The sequence below is a fragment of the Harpia harpyja genome, chromosome 10 (genome assembly GCF_026419915.1).
Source record: "Harpia harpyja isolate bHarHar1 chromosome 10, bHarHar1 primary haplotype, whole genome shotgun sequence".
In the NCBI taxonomy this organism is placed as follows: Eukaryota; Metazoa; Chordata; class Aves; order Accipitriformes; family Accipitridae; genus Harpia; species Harpia harpyja.
Window position 1 is genome coordinate 30,513,248 of NC_068949.1, and position 19,933 is coordinate 30,533,180.

Genomic DNA, 19,933 nt, shown 5'->3' on the forward strand with positions numbered 1-19,933 from the left:
CCCCCAGATCCCCCGGCCGGGGGGGGGGGGGGGGGGGGGGGGGGAGCTGCAGCTGGCTGGCAGGGACCCAGGCCATGGCCATTCCCAGCTGCATGGCAGCCAGGGTCACATTCCTGGGATAGCTGGGAGCTTTGCTGTTCACACAGGGAAAGGTCACCCTTGTGCGCACAGGCAGCTGCTGGGACCACCGCCTGGGCAGGGCAGAGGAAGGAGCAGTCCCAGGAGGCAGAGAAGCAGCCCAGCAGCTCCTGCCAGAGCTGAGCTTCTCTCTGGCTCCATCCCAGCAGGATCCAGCCCTGGCACAGCCAAGGAGGTGCAGCTGCACGCAGACCCAAGCAGGGGGCAAACAAGGCCACAGCATGACCAAAGATAGAAACCCCAGTAAGCAAGGAGACACACCATTTCTCCGTGACCACCTGCAGGACAGCAGGGCCAAGGCCACAGAGGTGCCAGGGTGACCTAGGACTGGGACAGCTTTCACTGGGGCAAGACAAGAGTCAGCTGAGGGCAAGAGATTTATTGGTCATTCTCTATATACACTTATATATTAATCTGTAGTAGAAAGCAGCAGTCACTAAGTGCACAGAGCAGCACCAACTCCTGCCTCTTCTCACACTGCAGCTGGAGACCCAGCCACACAGCCCAGCCCAAACTTACCCTCTTGCCTCCTCTGCACTACAGCCAAGTATTGGAGTGGGGGGAGACTAAACCTGCAGGTGGTGAGGCCAAGGAGCACAGGAGTGACTAGCAGGGTCTCAGCTGAGCCAGGACCAAAGACCACATCTCCTGGTGATGTAGGCAGAGCTCTGACTTGATCCCAAAAATACACTCATCTAGCACAGTGCTGGGAAAGGTAGGGACAGAGCCCTGAGGTTGTTCTGCCTCACCCAAGAGGTGGAGGTAGGACCACAAGTGTGAAGGATGGCTCCTCCATCACTGAGCCAGACCACAGGGCCTGGGCAAGTACGTGGCAGGGCACAGTGAGTGCCAGGGAGCATCCAGGGCTTGGAGCAGCTGCCAGAGGGCACCTGCAGGGATGGGAGTACAGCTGTGGGCAATGCTCCACCACAGGGACCCAGCTAGTGCAGCAGATGCTGCATGGCAAGGAGGGCTGGTCTGCCCCCAGCCTGGCGCTGGCAGGAGGAGCAGCAAGCACAAGCATCCTCTGGCAGGGCGACACCATGCTGGGAACCAAGCAGCCCAGGCTCCTGGCTGCAAGGGTGCCCACTGTCCTGGGTGTCAGGCATTGCAGGACCCAGGAGCTGGCTGGGCCTGCTTCAGTCACTTGATGAGCACCTGGTTGCACAGAGCACACACAAACACCGTCTCCCTCTGAGCCTCCGGGGCTGGAAAGGAAAGCAGGTGTCAGAGATGCTCCCCTTCCCCACCACAGGCTAGGGACCCCAGACACAGAGCTGTTCCAAGAGCTGCAAACCCATTGCCGCTCTGTCCTGAGCCAGGCTGCGCTGGGCAGGTCACATCTACCCTCCCCACCAGGGCTGGGGCAAATCCCTGAAGCAGACAGCACAGGTGGGAGCAGGAGCTCTGCCCTCCACCACCCTTCCACTCACCCGTGGCTCCCATCACAGCCTTGGGGACTTTGAAGGAACAACACCTGGAGCAGAAGCTGTTCCCACAGTTACTGCAGCTCCGCTGTGGAGAGAGATAAGAGGTGACACTACTCTGGGCCCACTCCCAGCCCTCCCTGGCAAACTCCAGTGCCAGAGCACTGCTAACAGCATTCCCTGCTGAAGGGGAGTGGGTGCAAGGCCTGAGCCCCAACAGCAACAGCAGAGGGGTCATCTACCAACAACACCTGGACAGACCACCCAGGCCTAACACTAGATCTGCATTCAGGTATGCTCCAACATCACAGGCAGCCTCCACCCAGCCTGAGAAAACACTGGGAGCACAGGCTCCAGGAGGTTTAAGGACACTATATCACTCTTATGCTGTAACTCTGGAGGGATGCAAACTCCAGAGTTAGTCTGATGTACATCTGGGACTCTCAGGAGTAAGGGGAAGGGGCCATGAGTCTGGAGAATGGGAGGCAGCAGGAAGACAGCTATGTGAGTCTGGAGGGGACAAGAAACACATCCTTCCCATAACTGCCCAGGGGACTGTGCACCAAGCATCACGTGCAGGGGCTCAGATAAGACAACAGGGGTGGCCTTTGCTCCTCTAGTTCCTACAAGCAGACCCATGCTCTGCTTCACCAGAAAGCTCCCAGGCCACAGGAAATGGGCTAAACCAGGGCACAGAGCAGGTGCCTTCAACAACACACACAGGTTTGGCCTGAGGCAGCTTCCAAAGGAGCAAATAGACAAAGGCTCAACAGCACAAGGGATCCGTGGCACCATTAGGCACACAACACCACCCAGCACTTAGTTGAGGTCACCTGCTGCCACGCTATGACTGAGGCCAGCCACCCGAGCTGCCAGAGAAAACCAGGGCAAGCCAGACAAGTGCAACACCTCTGCCCCAGGTGCAGACAGCAAGCTGGGGTAGAAGCCAAAGACTCACCCTCTTCTTGAGCACAGAGAAGGTGGCTGCACAGCCCGTGCAGCTCCCTGGAAGAAAGAGAGCAGAGGTCAGGCAGGGGTCTGCTGCCTGGGACTGCGAAAGACAGAACATCTACAGCTGTTGTAAAGGCTCAGCTTGAAGGCAACATTGCTGCACTTTCCCATCCTTGCCCTTCCTAGGAGGGCTGGGAACATCCTCCCCATGGAGAGGGAGGTCATCGGAGGTGTCCTAGCAGGTACAACACCACTCTGTCCACCCCCAGTTCAGTGGTGACCACTGGGAGCAGCACAGACCCCACTCTGCTGAGCTCCCCCAAGCAGCACCTGCTCCCAGCCTTACCAAAGTTGTTGCTGGGGTAGCGCTTGCGCAGACGCTCGGTCAAGCGTGACACCTTGCTGCGGATCACCTCGTTTTTGCTCATAAAACCATTGTCTGGGAGGCTGAGGTCAAAATCTGCTGAGCACTGAGAGCTCTCATCATCCTCCTGCAAAGAGCAGAGCCAGCTGAGCTTGCAAGGGTGGCTGGGGGCACACCCAGGGGATGCAGGGCAGCCCACCCCAGAGACGGGCACCCAGCAAGCAGGATGCTCCACCTGGCATCACAAGTCACTGGCAAACGACGCAAAGGCTACCAGCTCCAGCTGGGAGGAGATGCCCCTCTTGCACACCTTGGCATGGCAGTACTCACCATGACCAGCAGCTGGTTCTCCTTCTCCCGCAGCATGGGACAGAGAGTAGAGGCAATACAGATGGAGTCAGAGGAGCCCAGCCCCACAGCCACCCTCCCTGAGCACCCAGCTTGCCCATCAAAGCCCTCAGCCCTTCCCACCTCAGCTGCCCTGCAGACACAGCTCACCCCCACCAGCCTCAAACCTCAATAGCATCTTTGAACTCTTCATCAGGCTCTGCCTCCTCCGCCTCCTCCACACTGCCAGGGGTAAGGTCCTGCAGGAGATTCACAGAGCTAGTCCTGCTGTACCCCCACCCTGCCCAAAGGTGGGCCCACGCTTCTGCAGCAGGTTCCGGGACAAAGGACCAGGCCGCTGGCAGCCCCATGAGAAGACATGAGTCCCAGAAGGTGAAGTGAGTCCCTGCCTCCCCAGACCACATTCTTACATGCAGCAAAAGGACTAAGCCCAAGCCCCCAGCACAGCAGGGCAGCCCCCCAGTAACTCAGGAGGGGGTCCCAGCCTTCCAGCAAAGCTGGCAGCTGGAACAAGATTGTGGGTAGAGGGACACAGGCACAGTCAAACCAAAGGGCTGACCTCACAGCTCCCACCCCACAACTGCCAGCCCTGCCTATATCTCACCTCTGTGCTGGTGGGTGTGGGGGTCCGATCTGGGGGGGCAGCAGCTGGCAGGGGTTCGGCAGGCTCTGGAGTGCTCTCGAGGGGTTTGGTGCCCACACACTGCTCAATTGAGGCCTTGAGCTCCATTACCACTGGCAAGAGGGGAACGTGGCTGGGGCGGGGTGATGCTTCCCTTCTCCCAGCCCCACCACACAAAAGCTAGCTGCAGAAGCCAATCTCCAGGGCTCCAGGTGGGCCACTGGCACATACAACCTTCACCCGTCAGGTACCCTGAGCCCTCCTCCGCTTACACACCAAAGTTAGGGCAGCAAGGAACTCCCCACGCTCCCAGCTCAGGATAGGGAACAGCAGGAGCCTAGTCACAGCTCAGCCACACAGATCTCATCCAACTCTCCTCCAGTACGTGCCACAGAACAGGGAGCGCCTCCGGCTCTTCTCCTTCCCTCCGACAGCACGTTTTCAAGCCTGCGTCATACATTGCCACAGGCACCAAGAGTATTTCAAGTCCTGCAGAGCAGGGTCAGGGACTGAGAGGGGTAGCGATGGTCACGCACAGGCTGTGGTGCCAGGCCCTGGTTTGCCACAGAGCATAGGAGAGCAGGAAACAGCATCCAGGCCAGGGCACACATCAGGAGAGACTCTCACCTCTCACAGCAGAGCCCCAGGACCCCACCACCCAACCTGAGCTGCTGAGCACCATCCCTAGGACATAGTTGCCCTCAGGGGGGTTCAGGTCCCATGGCAGAGCCTGACACAGGACACTGGGCTCACATGAGGGTGCTGGGAGAGGTCCAGGGCAGGATCCCTGACTTCGGAGGGCCTTTCCCCAACCCATCCCACACAGGCCACTTCCAGGGAGGTCTCTTACCTTGGTAAAACTGGGTGTTGCCCAAGAAGAGGGTGCTGTTGAGGATGGCCAGGACCCAACAGAGGGGCAGCAGGTAAAGGACACAGACAGATCCTAGCAGCGCCCCATAAAACCTGGGAAGGAGCAGCAGGACACTTCAGTCAAGACAGAGCAACACACACCACAGCACAAGCCCCCTTCCTTCATCTGGTCCTCCACCTGCTTTCTCCAAGTACCAAACACATCAAACACAGCTCCAAAGGCCTGGCCGGGCCCCCCTCACCACCAAGCCCGCCACAGGATGCCTGACCCAGTACTACTCACTGGGAGGAGACAGTGGGGTTCTCCCAGTACAGCACACGGTACACCGCCTCACAGCTGCAGCACATCCCACTCAGGAATCCCTCCAGCTGGATCAGGCTGTGAATGAGACCTCACAGTCAGGAAAAGGCCCCACAAACACACAGCCTGGCTCCCCCACGCTCACACACTTCACGGCGGCCAGGCCGGCACGAACCCAGGCCCTCCACAGCCACAGAGAAGCCTTCCCGGCTGCAGAGGCCCCAGAAGCCCCACAGCCAGGTGGGCTCCAGAGACTCACAAGCTCTTGACCTGGACGATGGCCTCCTGCCGCGAGAGCTGCACCCTGCGCAGGTCCTCCCGGCGCACACTGTGGTACCTCCTGCGCACCAGCTCCGGCTCCGAGGGCCGGGCCCGGCACGTCTCCTGCAGGTAGCCCAGCAGGGCCGGCACCAGGACCAACAGGGCGAGCACCGAGTACCAGGCGGCTGGAAAAGGCAGGACAGCGTCAGCCCCGGGGGTCCGGGGAGGGGACCGGCCCCGGCCCCGCCACACGCACCTTGGCCGAGGGTGAGCAGGAGGAAGTTGAGGCCGAGGCAGACGAGGAGGGAGCACACGGGCCGCTGCCACCTGCGGACAGGAGGGAGGGTGAGGGACGCGAGGCCCCGGGGACGGTCTCGGTCCCGGCCCAGCCCGCACCTACCGGAGGAGGGAACGGACGCCCTCGGCGGCGTCCCGCAGCGGCTCCAGGTAGAGCTCCAGCCGCCGGTAGCTCCGCACCAGCTCCAGCAAGTCGAAAGCAGCGGCGGCCTTGGGCGGCGACGGCTCCGGTAGGGCCTCACCGCCCCCCGCCGCCCCTTCGGGGCCGCCTGCCGCCCCGTCCCGCTCCACCGCCTGCATGACTGGCCGGACTAGGGGAGCGGGGACAGGACAGGCCGGGGGAGCGGGGCCGGAACAAGCCGGACCGGGCCCGCCGCCGCCGCCGAGCTCAGCCGTGCACTGCACACCACTTCCGCGAAGGGGCCAGGTGCGCCGTGACCCCACCCGCGGCGCTGGCACGCAGCCAATCAGAAGAGCCGCGCTAGAGAACGCAGGCCGAAGCCCCGCCCCTGCGCGGGCAAAGAGGCGGAAGAGGCCTCGGCCCCGGAAGCGGCGGAGGTTCGGCCCCGCCCCGCGCCGTGTGGTCCGGTCCGGTCTGGTCCGGTCTGGTCTGGTCTGGTCCGCGGGGGCCCCTCGGCGGCGGGGCCGTGGGTGTGCTCTGGGTCCTGCCACCGGTCTGGGCGTGGGGCTCGGGGCTGACCTGGGGCCGGGACTCGGGCCCGGTGGGTCTGGTCTACATGTGGGGCTCGGCTCTGATCTGGGGCTAATCTGGGTCCCGGCCCGGTCCTGATCCGGGTCCGGTCCGGTCTAGGAGTCAGTCCCAGTCTGGTTCCAGTCCCAGTCCAGGGGTGGGCGCTGATCCCAGTCTAACCCTGATCTGGGGCTCAGTCCCAGTCTGGGTCTGGTCCTGATCCGGCTCTAATCCTTGTCCAGGGCTCAGTCCCAGTCTGGGTCTGGTCCTGAATTAGGTCTAATCCTGGTCCAGGGCTCAGTCCCAGTCTGGGCCTGGTCCTGAATTAGGTCTAATCCTGGTCCAGGGCTCAGTCCCTGTCTGGGTCTCGGCACAGCCTGGTCCCAGCCATATCGGGGCACTGTGGGTTTGTCCCCAGTGCTCGGGCACCTCCCCATGCCCTGCACCGGGGGTCCCTGGGAGGGAGCGGGCGTTTCCCTGAGGCCCCTGAGCATGGCTGGCAGCTCATCTGCTGCCCCTCCATGTCCCCAGAGCAGCCCAGCCCTGGCTGCGCTGGCGCTGCCCTGCACAGCAGCCTGTGGTCCTGCTCCCACCGCCCTGGGCACCACAGGCTGGCTGTCCAGGTGACTGCAATAGGGCAGGGCTGCTGGCTCCCAGTGGTGCTCTGGGGACCCTGGGCTGCATCCGATGCCAAAAGGGGGGATGCCATCCCATAATACTCCATGCAACCTTGTTAACCCTATGCCAGCTCTCAGGCTATGAGGGCAGCACAGGGCTCAAAGCTGCTGCCAGCTGCCCACGGCCTACGGTGAGCAGGGCATGTGTCCCCTGGGCAGAGGCCTGGGGGGGCCTGGTGACGCCCCAGCTGCAGGTAGAGATCCAAAGCTGATCCCCATCCCAAGAGTGCGGCCCAGGGCCAGAGCCAGCCCCGGCAGATGCTGGCTGCCCCCAGCTCTCTGGGGGCCCAGCAGCGTGGGCACGACTGCCCAGCAGTGCCCTGGCCCCAGGACAGAGAGCCCTTTCAGCCCAGAGTGACGAAGCCCATAGGCATGCAGCTCCATCCTGTCCCCAGCACGCCCCTGTGGTCACACAACCCCGGGGGACTTGGCCTCCCTCTGCACGGCACCCAGCACCCACGTGAGCACCAGGCTGTGCTCTGTCTCTGGAGGGGACAGAGGGGCTGGGGACAGCCCCTGTCCCTAAGGGCAAAGGTTTAAGCCTCTCTACCAGGAGTGGTGGCTCAGCACCAGGGAGCCTGCCCGTGACCCCAGAGCACAGCAGGACGCTGTGACCATGGCCAGAGGCTCCAGGCAGGGAGGCCCCAGGGCGCAGGTCTACAGAGCCGGGTGTGATCTCAGCTCAGACCCCGTCCCCAGCAGGTCCCAGCCCCAGCACAAAGCCCCAGACACCCGGTGAGCGCCAATGTTGCTTTATTTGGAAGATGAATCCATAGGCACCAGAAAGGGGGCTGGAGAGGGAGAGAGCCAGCGTGACAGGCAGCGCTGCAGAAAGCCAAGGAAAGGCACTTGTGGCAGCAGAAGCCCCCCTGGGCGTCTCGGGCAGCCTGGGCCAGGGGCCGCACTGGAGCAGGCAGGGGCAGGCAGTGTCGGGGACCAGCCCTGACACAGGGTAGGGACAGCACATTCTGCCCAGGGAAGGGGTAGATGGCCCAGGGGCTGGCAGGGCTCCCGAGCACGAGGGGGGATCGGCTGGGACAGCACCTCATGATGGAAGCGGTGACCCAGCGCCAACCCCAGACCCCTCCAAGCCCCAGGGGGATCACGGCTGCTGCTCTCCACCCCAAAAAAGGCACCAGGGAACCCCAGGCAACAGCCAGAGCCTGTGGCTAGCTGCTGGAGACACCCATCCCACCAATCTGAGCCCGCACAGAGACTGGGGCAGACCCTCCCTCGCACCGGGAGCGATGGAGAGGACCTGCCTCCAGGCAGAGCGAGGAGGGCTTGTGGCAGGGCAGCACTGGTGTGGTGCTCCTCTAAAAATTCCCAGTCTCTGGCTGCCTGTTGCTCCAGTCAGCCCTACATGGCCTCGTCAGTGCTTGGCACCCAGCAGGCTCTGGAGGCTGATCCAGGGCCAGGCTGGCCCGGCTGCTGGCGTCCTCTTCTCCTGTTCCCCAAGACAGGCTGTGTCCCTGCAACGCCTGGCCCCAGCTCCCCTGCAGCCACGGTGCCAGCGGCAGCCCAGCACTGCCATGCTGCTGTGCTCACCCTTCCCCTCCACCTCGCCATGCTCTCTGGGCAGCGCAGGGCCCTGAGATGGAGCCAGAGAGTCCCAAGATGAGAGTTTTCCGGGATGATAAACCAAACGCCACAAAGCCAGGCAGGGCTCCAGCAGTCTCCAGCGCCGCTGGCGAGGCCATGCCTGTCCCTGTCAGAGCATCCAGGCCCCAGGGCAAGCTCCATGGCTCTGGGTGGCTCAGAGCCATGAACCTTGCTGCAGGAGGGCAGGGGGAAGAGAACGACCCAGTGCCCCACTCCCTTCAACCCCGGGGCACCTGGCCCCATCCTGGGGCAGTATGAACCCCAAGGCTGGAGGAATTTACCCCCTGCCTGGGGTCACAGGACCAGATTATGGCCCCGCTCGCCCCTCCCCTCACCCCGGAGTGACGGAGGCCTTGCTGCCCTGCGCGGGCTCAGCCCCCAAACAGGACAGCATGTCTGGGGGGCCAGGGTGATGCCAGGTCAGGCTGTGCGGGACCTGGGTGTCTCCACTTCCCCAGGGCAGGGAGGGGCTGAGCCCGCGGGACTCCAGCAAGACAGTGGATGTGTTCAGGCCAGACAGGAGGAGGGGCCCGGGCTGGGGAAGCCGAGACCAGAGCCTCCGTTAGGGAATTGCGGAGGCGCCACGCAGTTGGGAACAGCAGGAGGGGGCTGCCAGTGGGTTGGGGGGGGGGGTTATGCCCACCCAACCCCACTACGCACCACTGCCGCCTGCTCAGCTCCCCCAGGCCAGTCCCCCTCTGCCCCGGGGACAGGTCGGCACCCACCTGAGCAGCAGCATCTGCAAGGCCGGGGGCAGGGGAGTTGGGCAGGGGCCCTGGGGGGCTCCCAGAAATTGGGGTCCCTCTTACAGGCTTTCCGCTTGGGTCCTTCCACTTGCAATAGCCTACGTCTGTCTGGGGGTGGGAGAGGGGCTTGCGCAGCTGCTGGGTGTCCACGCTGTCTCGGCGAGATGCAGGGGAAGCCATGCTCCGGGAAGGCCTCTGTCTGTCCATCCATCTGTGCAGGAGTCCCCGGAGGAAGCGCGGTGCAGTCAGCCGGGAGGGGATGGGGCGGCAGGGTCACTTCGTCCCGAAGGGGGGCTGCGCTCCGTCTGCTGGGTGAGGAGAAGGGGAGCTGAGCGCCGTGGGGTCTCAGATGATGTCGCGCTGGTCCCGGCAGCGCCGTGACAGGCAGTAGAGCCCAGAGAAGAGGTACAGGCAGGCGGCGATGCCCCCGCAGACGGAGGCGCTCAGGTAGGCACCGTAGAGGCAGTGCTGGCTGTAGCCCGGCAGGTTGCAATAGCTTTTCCGCCCGGCCTTGTAGCCCATGATGCCGGTGGCGGCCGCGTAGAGCCCCACGCCCAGCGCCAGGTCGTGCACCAGGTTGGTGAGGAGCCAGCGGGAGCCCAGCCAGGGCACCAGCGCCCAGCGCCCCAGCAGGCTCAGCCCGAAGAGGGCCAGGGTGAGGAGCCAGACCAGGACGGCGGCGAAGAGGGCGAAGTGGGCCGCCCCCTCGTACTTGTGAGCGGCCACCGTCACCCAGAAGGCAGCGCCCAGCGCCAGCTGCCCCAGGCGCAGCAGGCCCAGCGGGCTCCGCAGGTAGGCGCGGTGGAGGCCGAGGGAGCCGCGGGCCGGCGGCCCCGGGGGCGGCGGCACTGCCGGGGGAGCCGTGCGGGCCATGGCGGGGCCCTGCCTGCTCCGGCGCGGCTCGGGCGGGACTCAGGGCCCCGGCAGCGACTTCCTCCCCCGGCCGCTGCCAAACATCTGGCGCCTAACGGTCCTCCCCGCGCGGGGCCTCTCCCCTCTCCTCTCCTCTCCGCCCCGCCCCGCCTCCGCGCCCCGCCGCGCCTCCCGCCGGCCCACCGGACACCCGCGGATGCCTGCCGCCGCCGGCGGGCGGGGGCCGCCGCGCCGCGCCGCGCCCCTCCCGTCCCGTCCCGTCCCGTCCCGTCCCGCCGCCGCGGGGCTGGCCGCGCCGCGGGGCGCGGCGGGAGGAGGCGGCCGGTGCCGGCGGTGGGGTCGGGGTCGGGAGCTCACCGGGACACCGCGCGGCGGCCGGCGGGGGGCGCGCGCCGGGGCTCCCCTCTACGTCACCCGGGATTCCCCCTCGGCGTGACGCGCGCCGGGGCTCCGCCCAGGGGCGGGGCCGCGCCCGCCTCGCCCCGCCTATTGACGTCACTTGCGCCACGTGTCTCCCCTCCGAGGGGCGATGCGGCCGCGCCCCTCGGCGCCGATTGGCCCTGGCAGCGGGAGGCGAGCGCGGATTGGCGGCGGGGCGCGGGGCGAGGCGGGGGCGCGGCGGGTGAATGAACGGGGCGCGCGGCGGCGGCGGGACCCCGGTGCGGAGCGGCCCCGGGAGCGCAGCGGCACCCGGCGGACCCACGCCGGTCCGCCACCGCCAGGTCTTTGAGAGGGGCGGGCGGGCGCGGGGGCGGCGGAAGGAAAGTAGGTCACGGCGGGGCCCAGCGCCCCGGGCACCGGCGGGGCGGGACCGGACCTGCGTGCACCGGCCCGAGCCGGGCGCCTCCCGCGTTCCGGGGGGGGCCTCGCCCGCGCGGCTGGCCTCCTGCCCGGCGCCCCGGCCCGCCCTCTCCCTGCGGCCGCGGCGCGTCCCTCCATCGCCGCCCGCCCTTCCTCACCGGGCATCCGCGCCGGATCCCGGGGGAAGGCGGCCCGGCCCGGCCCGGGCCGGGCGGCAGGAGCGGAGCCTGACGCCGTCTCTCCGGTGCCCGCAGCAGCCGGGGCCATGGGCACGCCGGCCTCGGTGGTGAGCGACCCTCCGGGGCGGGCGGCGCCCGCAGCCCGCGGCCGCAAGCGAGCCTCGGCCAACATCTTCCAGGGCGTGGGGCTGCCGGAGCTGCGGAGCCTGTTCCGGAGCGGCGGGGCCGAGCGGCCCGAGGAGCGCGCCCGCCTCGTCTGGCGGTACGCGGGCCAGCGACGCATGGCGCGGGCCCTGCGGCGGCTCCGGCGGCGGCGGCCGGCCCGGGATGGCGGCAGGATGGCGGCGCTGCAGCGGTTCGGCCGCCTGCGGTAGGTGCGGGCCGGGGCGGCAGGGGAAGCGGGGGAGGGAACGGGACGAGGGAAGCTAACACGCGCCTCTCCCCCCCGCAGGATCGCGGAGAAGGAGCCGGAGGGCGGCTGCGGGGCCGAAGCGTGCTTGGGGTCCACACAGCAGTGCTGAGCGGCCGGGCCACGGAGGAGCAGGGCTGCTGGACAGCAGGTACCGGGACAGCCAGGCTCTCCGAGGACCCGAAGCCTACGGGACAGGGTGCAACGGTTAATAAAAGGTGGACAGTGGTCGCTGCATGAGTCTCTGGCTGTGTCCTGCCGACCCTGGGCCTTCCCCCCGGGCAGCAGGACCTTGGTCCAGGCCCTTATACTGGATCCGGTGCGAGGGGAACTGCCCCAACTTGCTCTAGGGTGCTGCGAAGACACAGAGGCAGCCAGCTGAATGGCAGCTCTGTTATTCAGACAGTTGCATGGTTTAAATACATTACATACATTTCTACAGTGCATTAGAACAATACATTTTTGGGTCAGTTGGAGATGCAGCTGGGCCTGGCCGGGGAGCTGGGGGGGTCTCACTGCTGCCCACCCTGTGCTTGCACAGCCAGTGCCAAGCCCCATCCCCACACAGGAGACAAGGGAGCTGCTCTCCCCTCCCAGGCTCAAGTAGCAGAGCCCCAACCTGCCTTCATTCCCCCCCACCCCCCAAAGACAGGCTAACAGGACAGTGAGACCCAGCACCAGCTTCCCCCAGCAGCAGAAGCCGCAGCCCAAGGCAAGCGGATGCACGCAGCAGCCCTGGTACCATTTTAGACAACACAAGCCCAGCAGCTTCTGTTCTGGGGAGAAAGGGGCTTGCTGCCTCACCCACCCACAGCAGGCCTGCAGGATTGTCAGCACCAGGGCAGCCAGGAACCCATGCTGGCCCCCCCATGCTCCCATCACGCCTCCCACCCATGCAGCAGAAGAGCCCCTCCGGCCCTTCCCCTGCCCCGGCAGCCCCCTGCCACTCAAGGGGGCCCTAGGCACAGACAAGGCTGGCACCATGCCGGCTGCACAGCAGCCAGGAAGCTTGCTGGGAGCAGGGGCAAAAGCCAAGCAAGAGCAGCCGTGGAAACCTGGCAGGAGGGATCGACTCGGGCAGCAGATGGGGAAAGGGTGCTCGCACCCACCCTCAGCCCTCTCCAGCTGGGGGGGGTCCCACGGCAAGGGGGGCAGCACTAAGCTACAGCCCCTCCCAGAGCCACCTGCTCTTCACAAGGACAAGCCAGCACCTCTTTCCCCTTAGTGTCTAACTGTGCCCAAGCCAGCCCCGTGAGTTGTCCCTCCTATGTCCCCTCCTTGAGCCCCCAGCCAGAGAACAGCCGTTCATTGTGGTCCCCGCTGCACCAGCGGGCAGCAGGAACTCCCCCTGAGGAAAGCAGCGTGCACGGGGTTGGGGCAGAGGAGGGACAGTGGAGGAATACAGCACACCCTCGGGGAAAAGGAGGGGGTATAACCCACTACAGGCCTTCCCAGCCTGGCAGCCAGCACGGCGGTGAAAAGGGCCAGTGGCTGGTGTAAAGGGCTGGACAGATCCTGGCCTGCACAGCCTGCTCATTCCAGCCCCAAGCAGGGGTGCTCAGAACCGCATGCAGGCTGAGGAAGGGAGGCAGGGGCAGGGTCCCAGCCACACCACGGCTCCCAGCGGATTCCCACACCTCCCCCTGGGCTCTGCCCCAGGCAGGGCACTGAGCTCCGATGGAGCTGGGGAGGGACCATGCCCAACCTGCCTGGCTCCTCCAGTTCAGCTGCAGGTTCCTCCAGCCGCACCTGTTTGCTCTACCCAGAAGATCGAGTCCCGGCCACAGGAGCCAGCGGTGGCCCGGCTCCTCTCGCAGTGCTAGTCCAAGGTGGCCAAGCCCTGCCCACGGCTCCCACAGCTACCACCATGAGAAGAATGGCTTCCGGCTCTGGAAGCTCTGCGTGTAGGACTCACTGGCGGTGCGCTGGTGGGAACGTGCTGTTTCCACAATCACAGGCGGCATCTGAACCAGGTGCAGGGGGCTCTTCCCATCTTTCAGCGCCTGAGTCAGGTTCAGGATCTGTACAGCACAACATAGCAATGCCTGAGCTGCCATGCCGGAGCAACAGAGAGCATCCAACCCAGCACCCTTCCTGCCACACAGGCAGGACGAGGCTCCATGCCTCACCCATCTGCCTTCCCTACACACAGTTTACCTGGCCTCTCATGACAGCAATCTGCTTGTGAAACTGACCCCTGTCAAAGCCGGGGTCTTTCTGCAAGAGAGAGAGCAGAGAACACAGTGGGATCCACCTGCCCCATGCCGTGCAAAAGATGCCTATTCCCCAAGCAAGCCTCTCTCCTGTCCCACAGGTTTCCTGCTTCTCCCCACACTGAAACTTCAGCTCCTGGCAGAGGGATAATCCTTCTACGTCTCAGCCCAGAAACACTGTCAGGAGCTTGGCCACCTTTCTGTCCCCTGCAGCCTTGACAGGGAGCTCCCCAGCACCACCCCCACTTCTTTTCCTCCCAAGCCATCCTCACCTGCTCCCCCAGCTCACCTTGAAGAGCTCATACAGATCTTCCTCCAGGTCCTTGACAAAGTTGGGGTCTGAGATCTTGGGAAGAATCAGGTCCTTGATCTCCTGTGAAAAGGGGATTTTGGCTTGGGGCAGCCATGCCCAGTAAAATGGATCTGCGGGAGGAAGCAGGAGACATTAGAGCTGGGGAAGGCAAAGGACGGTGCCACATGCCCCTGGGTGCCAGATCATCTGCATCTGGGACACAGGGTCCAGCACTCACTTCCTACAGTCTCTGCTGAGGCAGAGCTGCCCATGAACCCAGAAGGTTTGCAGAGGGACAGCCCTAGCCCCCTCCTCTCCAGCCCTTGAGGAGGATGCCTAAGCACAGAGTTGTATGGCTTGCCAGGCTGCCCTGGCACAGCCTGAGGGACTCACATGCTCTCCAGGAGTCCGGGTGTTTCAAGGGAAAGGCCAAACCGTTGTCTATAGCGGCTAGCTTGATGATGGGGTCCTTCACCACCACCCAGTCACTGTCCTGGAAGGAAGCGGAGCATGTCACAAGGAAGCCCCCCCAGCAGGAACAGTCCCCCCTCCCACTCCCTGCAGCCCCGCTACCAGGATCTTTGCCCTGGCTACCACAGAGGCACAGCAGCCTCTTGCCTGTAGCATAGTCCCTTGCCCACAGGGAAACACTGTCTGCTTTAGGTGAGAGCGGGACAAAGCTGCTCCCCCTCCCAGGCTTCACCCCAAGGATGCACAGGTCCAGCAATACCAGTTTCCCCCACAGGCCTAGCTGTATCCTCACAAAGTCCCACTAGGCCACAAACCACTAACACACAGGACAATGAAAGGCCCAGGAGACAAGATCAGGCCTCCACATGCTCGGAAACCCAAGCCAGCTGGGAAATTCCCAGCGCACCTGCCAGGCCAGCAGCTTGCAGGAGCAGAGCCCCCCATGGAGGCTCTGCCAGGGATGAGCCACTCACCCGCACACCCGCGCTGTCCAGGGGACAGTCGTACTTGATGAGCCAGTTGTCATTGCCCCGATCTGCAGGTAGATAAAACCAGCTGTGTCAGTGCCAGGGCCTGCCTGCCCCATGCCTGGCAGATTACTCCTCCTCTGACCCAGAAGTGAGACACACCAGTTTTAGGCCCAAACTCTACCCCAGAGCCCTCAAAGCTTGCTGCAGGCCTGGGAAGCCACATCGACCCCCACAGAACCAGCCCTGGAGACTGGAGAGGTCCACATATCCCCAGCTCACAAGAGAAAGGTCAGCCTGCAAGCCCCAGAGTGCTACCCCGGACCCCTTCCAGCCTGGCAGGAACTCAGAAGCCCAGTGTGAGACGGAATACAGGGGCACAGTCAGGTGCTGGATCTCTGGATGTCCCTGGATCCTTGCAGCTGGCAAACTTTCAGCCCAGCACCATGGCGGATCCAGATCTCCCAGAACACAGGGCAGCAGCCAGAGCATGGCCAAAGTGGTAGGCAGCCACAGCAGCTGCGCTCTACCCAGAGGCAGCTGCCACCTGGCAGCAATCAAGTGGTGTTGAGAGGAGTTTTGGGTGCTGGGAAGAGATGCTAAGCCCCTGCTCCCCTCCCCTTTCTCCAGCTGGCAGGAAGTGAAGGCACAGTCAGCATCCCATGCCAGGCAGCCGGCCCTACCTGTGTTCCTGATGATGTAGTCCAGCACCACCAGCCGCTCAAACTGCAGCAGCAGCTGCCGGTTGGTGTTCTCCGGGAGTGGCTCGGCTTCAAACCTCCGCAGCCAGTAGTCAGCATCCTTGTAGCCTTCCACAAAGAGCTGGAAGGACCCCACCTGAAGCAAGGAGAGGCTGCATTACAGGAGGCCGCAGAGGACAGAGAAGCAGCAACAGGCACGTGCGGAGGCCGGCAGCCCTACCTTGGGCGGCAGACCAATGCGGTTGAAGCGCTGGCCAACTTTCGGCACCTTCTCCAGGGCCAGCCTCTTTCCTCGGGACTTCACCCTGTCGATGGCACTGTAGTTAAAGGTCTCGCTGGCCAGATACACCACCTGGGGGGACAGGAGCGCAGATGTCAGCAGGGGCACCTGGCAATTCTCACAGGACTGGTTGATAAAAACAAGACACAGCATTTCCCATGGCTCTGCCCAGCACGAAGGTCCCCACGGCTTGAGCAGGAGCAGTCCCACTCCAGAGGTCTCAACACAACATCTCCAAGGTTAGCAGTGCCACAAGACAAGGCACAAGCAGAGCTGTGCAGAAGCACATGAAAGCCTCTCTGGGACAAGATCCCAGCAGCTGTCCCCTCACCTTCGTGCGGGGAACAATGTTGAGTTCCAGTTTCTGGTCCACCAGGCTGGCGCCTGCCTCCGACAGGTAGCCCTGGTTGAGGACGAGGCAGTCTCTCCCAAAGCAGCACGGGCAGCACAACTTCTGCAGCCACTTGGTCCACTTGGGGTTCAGCTGCCCATATGGCTCCTCGTTCTTGGGCTTGAAGACGCCAATGATTTTCTGTGAGTGGGAAAGAGGACAGCTGACTCAAGGCAGTTGGCAGAGTTGGGACAGCCCCCCCCCCCGAGCCAGCCTGCAGTGGGGACACTCAGGAATGGGCTCAGAACAGCCCCTCACCAGGGCAATAAGTAGCCCCTGGGACCAGGCAGACCCTGCAGCTCCCAGGAAGGAGGCAGGCAGGCAGGACCTGGGAGGGACCCTTCCCCAGCTAGTGCCCCATCCCACAAAAACAGGGTGCTGCCCAAAGACCTTCATACCTGGCTCATGCACTTAGAAACGACCCTCCTTGTCCCAAAAGACACCAATGATGATGCTATCCCCTGGTAAACATCCCAGTGACCTTTGGACAGCTGGGGAGAGCTACTGCTCACCATTGCTCACTACATCCACACAGGAGAGGGAGGGGGACAGCGATCCCTGCCCTGGCTCCAAAACCCATTGAACAGAGCTGATCCCAAACTAACCAGAGAAAATGGGACCAGAACAGCCAAGCAGCTGGAGGATCCCTAAGGAGTCCAGGGCTCTGTGCTTTGGGGCCCAGCTAGAGACAGCAGAGAGGCTGGCTCTCTGGGTACACCGTGGGCAAGAGGGCACAGGCAGCTCCAGACTGGCCACCAGTTAGTACCAGCAGCACCCTCCAGCCCCTCAATCCAGCCTCACACACATCGACCCAACAACAGGGCCAGCAGCACAGGTACCCCACCACTGCAGAGGGCACAGAAGTCTGGCATTAGGCGCTGCACCATCACTAAGCCAGCATTGCCAAGCCACACAGCTGAGACAAGAGCTGAGGCAGGAGCAAGGCCATCTGCCCCCGCAGGGCAGGCAGCCCCTGCTCCGGGGTGACTCAGCAGCACACACGACCAGCCCTCCTCCTCATGGCTGGCACCAGCCCCAGCCTGAGTGGGTGGCAGTTCCCCAAGCTAAGCTCCTGCCACAGTGTGAAAGTGGGACATGTATCCCAGCACCTCAGTGCAGAACCCCAGTCTGCCAGGGGCCAGAAGCCAACCCAGGCCAGGCGGGAGCAAGGTTTTGTCCACCAGGAAGAGGGAGGGGAAGTGTTTGAGGGAACAGGAGCACTTCAGCCATCCCCAGATCACACAGAGGAGCCACTTCCCCTGAGCAGGCAGGAAGGCAATCCCCACATCAGCCCCACGTGAAGGCACAGAACTGCCAACATGTCCTTGAACCTGAGCCTGCAAGAGGCTTGTTGGGAGCTCTAGCAGGACGGTGGCCTGTGCTCCATGGAGCCAGTCCAGTAGACCAAGGCCCAGCTGGGCAGGGACTGTGCAGGAGTGGAGGCCAGAGGCCTGGCAGCACAGCATCCCCTTCCACACAGGCCTGTGCCGGGAGCAGCACTGGCAGGGAAAACAGGTCTGCCTGGCACCAACAGCAGGGCAGAGGGAGCCAGGCTAGCCCGGAGGCGCAGCCAGCACTGGGGTAACTGCAGCCGCTGGGGAAGCATGTCCCAGGTAGGACAGCTCAGCCCCAAGGAGACCAGAGGGAAACAGAGACAAGAGAAAAGGTTTTGCCCCAATGCCCTTACCCCCTGCCCTAACCTGCCCAGCACAGCAGCGCACTGCAATCCCTCCCATGCCAGCAGCACAGAGGTTTTGGTGACCCTGGGCAGCAGCCACAGAAACCAGACACACACCACATTTGCTGACAGCAGGGCAGGTGGGGGGACCTGCCAGGTGACATGGCCAGGAGCGCACAGACTTTGGCTCCTCACACACATCCTCCACCAGCCCTCGCCGCACTCAGGTCTCCCACGGCCTGGCAGCCTCCGCTCTGCCACCCCCAGGCAGCTCATCCAGCCCAGTGACACCACATCTTGTATTGGGCAACAAGAAGGAGCAGGAGGAAGTATGTATTGCCCCACAGCCCACCAGCTCAGCAGGGACCTGCCTGCCACAGCTCCCAGAAGCCAGGCTCCACCTGAGGCAGGAAAAGTAGGGCATGCCAGAGACCTGCGAGCCCAGTCCTGCTTCTCAAGAAGCATCCCAGCGCACACGCAGCGAGGGAGTCACGGGACGCAGCAACAACTCGAGTAATTGGGCTGGGTGCTGCAGATCACAAGACGAGCCGCCCCGTGCTGTGTGCATAGCCAGTCAGTGGCATGGAGACGGCTGCCACACAGCTGACCAGATCTATGGGGGACCAGCCACATGTCGACAACTTTCCCTCCATTATATCGGCCACGCAGCCATAGAGGAAGTATCTTGCTCCAGTCTCACAGGCCAAAAACCAGCTCAGCTCTCAGAGTCACAGCCCCAGGGCTGGAGTCACCACAGTCAGATGCTGATGCGCAGGCCTGGGGGAGAGGGTGACCCTTCCTCTTCGGGCACAAGAGCCACAGAAGAGGCTGAAGCAGCGCTTGGGACACAGCTGCCCCCCGCTCTTGCCGCTGGTCCCACCGCACTTCTCCCCGGGGAAGCCCAGGACGGCCCCAGCCGCTCCTACCAGCCCCCCCGAGGCCGCTCACCCTCGGGCCAGCATCACCAGCTCCCCCGGGAGCGCCCTCCTCCCGGCCAGCGCCGCTCGGTCCGCGGGCCCCGGGGGGGGCCCCGGAGAGCGACCGGCCACCCCCGGGGCGGGCACACGGGGCCGGGGCCGGCTCACCCCCTGCGGGTCCTTGACGAAGTAGCTGCCGCTGGAGCCCTGCGAGATGCGCTCGGGGAAGATGCCTCGCTCGCTGGCCAGCTCGGCCCGCCGCACCACCTCGGCGAACTCGGGGTCCTCGGGGAAGTCGTTACGCTCCCGCTGGGCCGCCGCTGCCGCCGCCGCCTGCGCCTGGGCCTGCGCCGCCGCCTGGGCCTGTGCCTGGGCCTGCGCCGCCGCCGGGCCCCGCGCCCCGCGCTCCAGCAGCGGCTGCCGCTCGCGGTCGCGGCCGCCGGGGGAGCCGGGAGGGGAGGGCGGCGGGGGGGCGGCGGGCGGGAGGGCGCGCACGGCGCCCCCCGGCAGCCCGTAGTCGGGGGCCTGCGCCCGCTCCGGCGACACCAGCGGGCTCGTCTCGTCCATCGCGCCCGCCCGGCCCCCGCCGCGCCGCGCCGCCCGCGCCCGCCGCTTCCGCTCGCGTCACCGCGCCGCCACGCCCCGTCGGCCGCCCCGCCTAGACCGGGCGTCGCCGTGCGAACCGCGCCCGCCGCGGGGGCGGCTGCGGCCACGGATGAGGCCGGCCTGGCGGCCCCCGCGCCTCACACGGCCCGTCCGTGGGGGCCGGGGTGGGGTGTGGGGGGGGGGTCCGCCACGCCCCCGCCGTAGGGGCTGGCGCCAGCGCCCCACACAAAGATGGCCGCCCGGGAGCGGCAGCGCCCCCCGCTGCCCTTCGCAAAGATGGCGGCGGGGCGGGGGCGCGGCCCCTCCACCGACACGCCCGGGGAGGGGAGCGCCTTGCCCCGCACAAAGATGGCGGCCGGC

The 19,933-nt window shown here is 64.8% G+C and overlaps 4 protein-coding genes across 6 annotated transcripts; 1 reads left to right on the forward strand and 3 right to left on the reverse strand.

Moving 5' to 3' along the window:
- Positions 1-497: 497 nt before the first annotated feature.
- Positions 498-6,056, reverse strand: ZFYVE27 (zinc finger FYVE-type containing 27). 2 transcript variants are annotated; one of them, XM_052799570.1, is made up of 12 exons: positions 5,683-6,056; positions 5,539-5,609; positions 5,281-5,467; positions 5,004-5,099; positions 4,701-4,813; positions 3,833-3,963; positions 3,396-3,467; positions 3,211-3,231; positions 2,863-3,007; positions 2,524-2,570; positions 1,572-1,653; positions 498-1,346 (listed from the first exon to the last, which is right to left on the reverse strand). In XM_052799570.1, exons 1-12 carry the CDS (start codon positions 5,877-5,879, stop codon positions 1,282-1,284), a joined length of 1,227 nt encoding a protein of 408 aa, XP_052655530.1. In that variant the 5' UTR covers positions 5,880-6,056; the 3' UTR covers positions 498-1,281. The 2 variants fall into 2 exon arrangements, with proteins under 2 accessions (XP_052655530.1, XP_052655531.1); XM_052799571.1 differs by lacking the exon at positions 3,211-3,231 and having other exon boundaries at positions 5,683-6,055.
- Positions 6,057-7,683: 1,627 nt separating this feature from the next.
- Positions 7,684-10,332, reverse strand: MARVELD1 (MARVEL domain containing 1). Its single transcript, XM_052799279.1, has one exon. It carries the CDS (start codon positions 10,166-10,168, stop codon positions 9,641-9,643), a length of 528 nt encoding a protein of 175 aa, XP_052655239.1. The 5' UTR covers positions 10,169-10,332; the 3' UTR covers positions 7,684-9,640.
- Positions 10,333-10,434: 102 nt separating this feature from the next.
- Positions 10,435-11,785, forward strand: AVPI1 (arginine vasopressin induced 1). The gene is made up of 3 exons (XM_052799278.1): positions 10,435-10,890; positions 11,224-11,518; positions 11,600-11,785. Exons 1-3 carry the CDS (start codon positions 10,698-10,700, stop codon positions 11,667-11,669), a joined length of 558 nt encoding a protein of 185 aa, XP_052655238.1. The 5' UTR covers positions 10,435-10,697; the 3' UTR covers positions 11,670-11,785.
- A 151-nt stretch (positions 11,786-11,936) lies between these two features.
- PI4K2A (phosphatidylinositol 4-kinase type 2 alpha) lies at positions 11,937-19,607 on the reverse strand. 2 transcript variants are annotated; one of them, XM_052799276.1, is made up of 9 exons: positions 19,136-19,607; positions 16,313-16,513; positions 15,922-16,053; positions 15,684-15,837; positions 15,007-15,068; positions 14,456-14,555; positions 14,060-14,193; positions 13,715-13,774; positions 11,937-13,578 (listed from the first exon to the last, which is right to left on the reverse strand). In XM_052799276.1, exons 1-9 carry the CDS (start codon positions 19,532-19,534, stop codon positions 13,417-13,419), a joined length of 1,404 nt encoding a protein of 467 aa, XP_052655236.1. In that variant the 5' UTR covers positions 19,535-19,607; the 3' UTR covers positions 11,937-13,416. The 2 variants fall into 2 exon arrangements, with proteins under 2 accessions (XP_052655236.1, XP_052655237.1); XM_052799277.1 differs by lacking the exon at positions 19,136-19,607 and adding an exon at positions 18,168-19,076.
- Positions 19,608-19,933: the final 326 nt, after the last annotated feature.

Bases quoted from the DNA above. Each gene is read 5' to 3' on its own strand.
- ZFYVE27 (XM_052799570.1), bottom strand. From the start codon at position 5,879: ATGCAGGCGGTGGAGCGGGACGGGGCGGCAGGCGGCCCCGAAGGGGCG. The intron at 5,100-5,280 runs GTGAGTCTCTGG...TCTCATTCACAG, and splicing joins ATCGTCCAGGTCAAGAGCTT to CCTGATCCAGCTGGAGGGAT. The intron at 3,468-3,832 runs GTGAGATATAGG...AATCTCCTGCAG, and splicing joins CCACACCCACCAGCACAGAG to GACCTTACCCCTGGCAGTGT.
- MARVELD1 (XM_052799279.1), bottom strand. From the start codon at position 10,168: ATGGCCCGCACGGCTCCCCCGGCAGTGCCGCCGCCCCCGGGGCCGCCG.
- AVPI1 (XM_052799278.1), top strand. From the start codon at position 10,698: ATGCGGCCGCGCCCCTCGGCGCCGATTGGCCCTGGCAGCGGGAGGCGA. The intron at 10,891-11,223 runs GTCTTTGAGAGG...CGGTGCCCGCAG, and splicing joins CGCCGGTCCGCCACCGCCAG to CAGCCGGGGCCATGGGCACG. The intron at 11,519-11,599 runs GTAGGTGCGGGC...TCCCCCCCGCAG, and splicing joins CAGCGGTTCGGCCGCCTGCG to GATCGCGGAGAAGGAGCCGG.
- PI4K2A (XM_052799276.1), bottom strand. From the start codon at position 19,534: ATGGACGAGACGAGCCCGCTGGTGTCGCCGGAGCGGGCGCAGGCCCCC. The intron at 16,514-19,135 runs GTGAGCCGGCCC...TCCCACTCACAG, and splicing joins TCGTCAAGGACCCGCAGGGG to AAAATCATTGGCGTCTTCAA. The intron at 14,556-15,006 runs GTGAGTGGCTCA...GCTTCCTTCCAG, and splicing joins TGGACAGCGCGGGTGTGCGG to GACAGTGACTGGGTGGTGGT.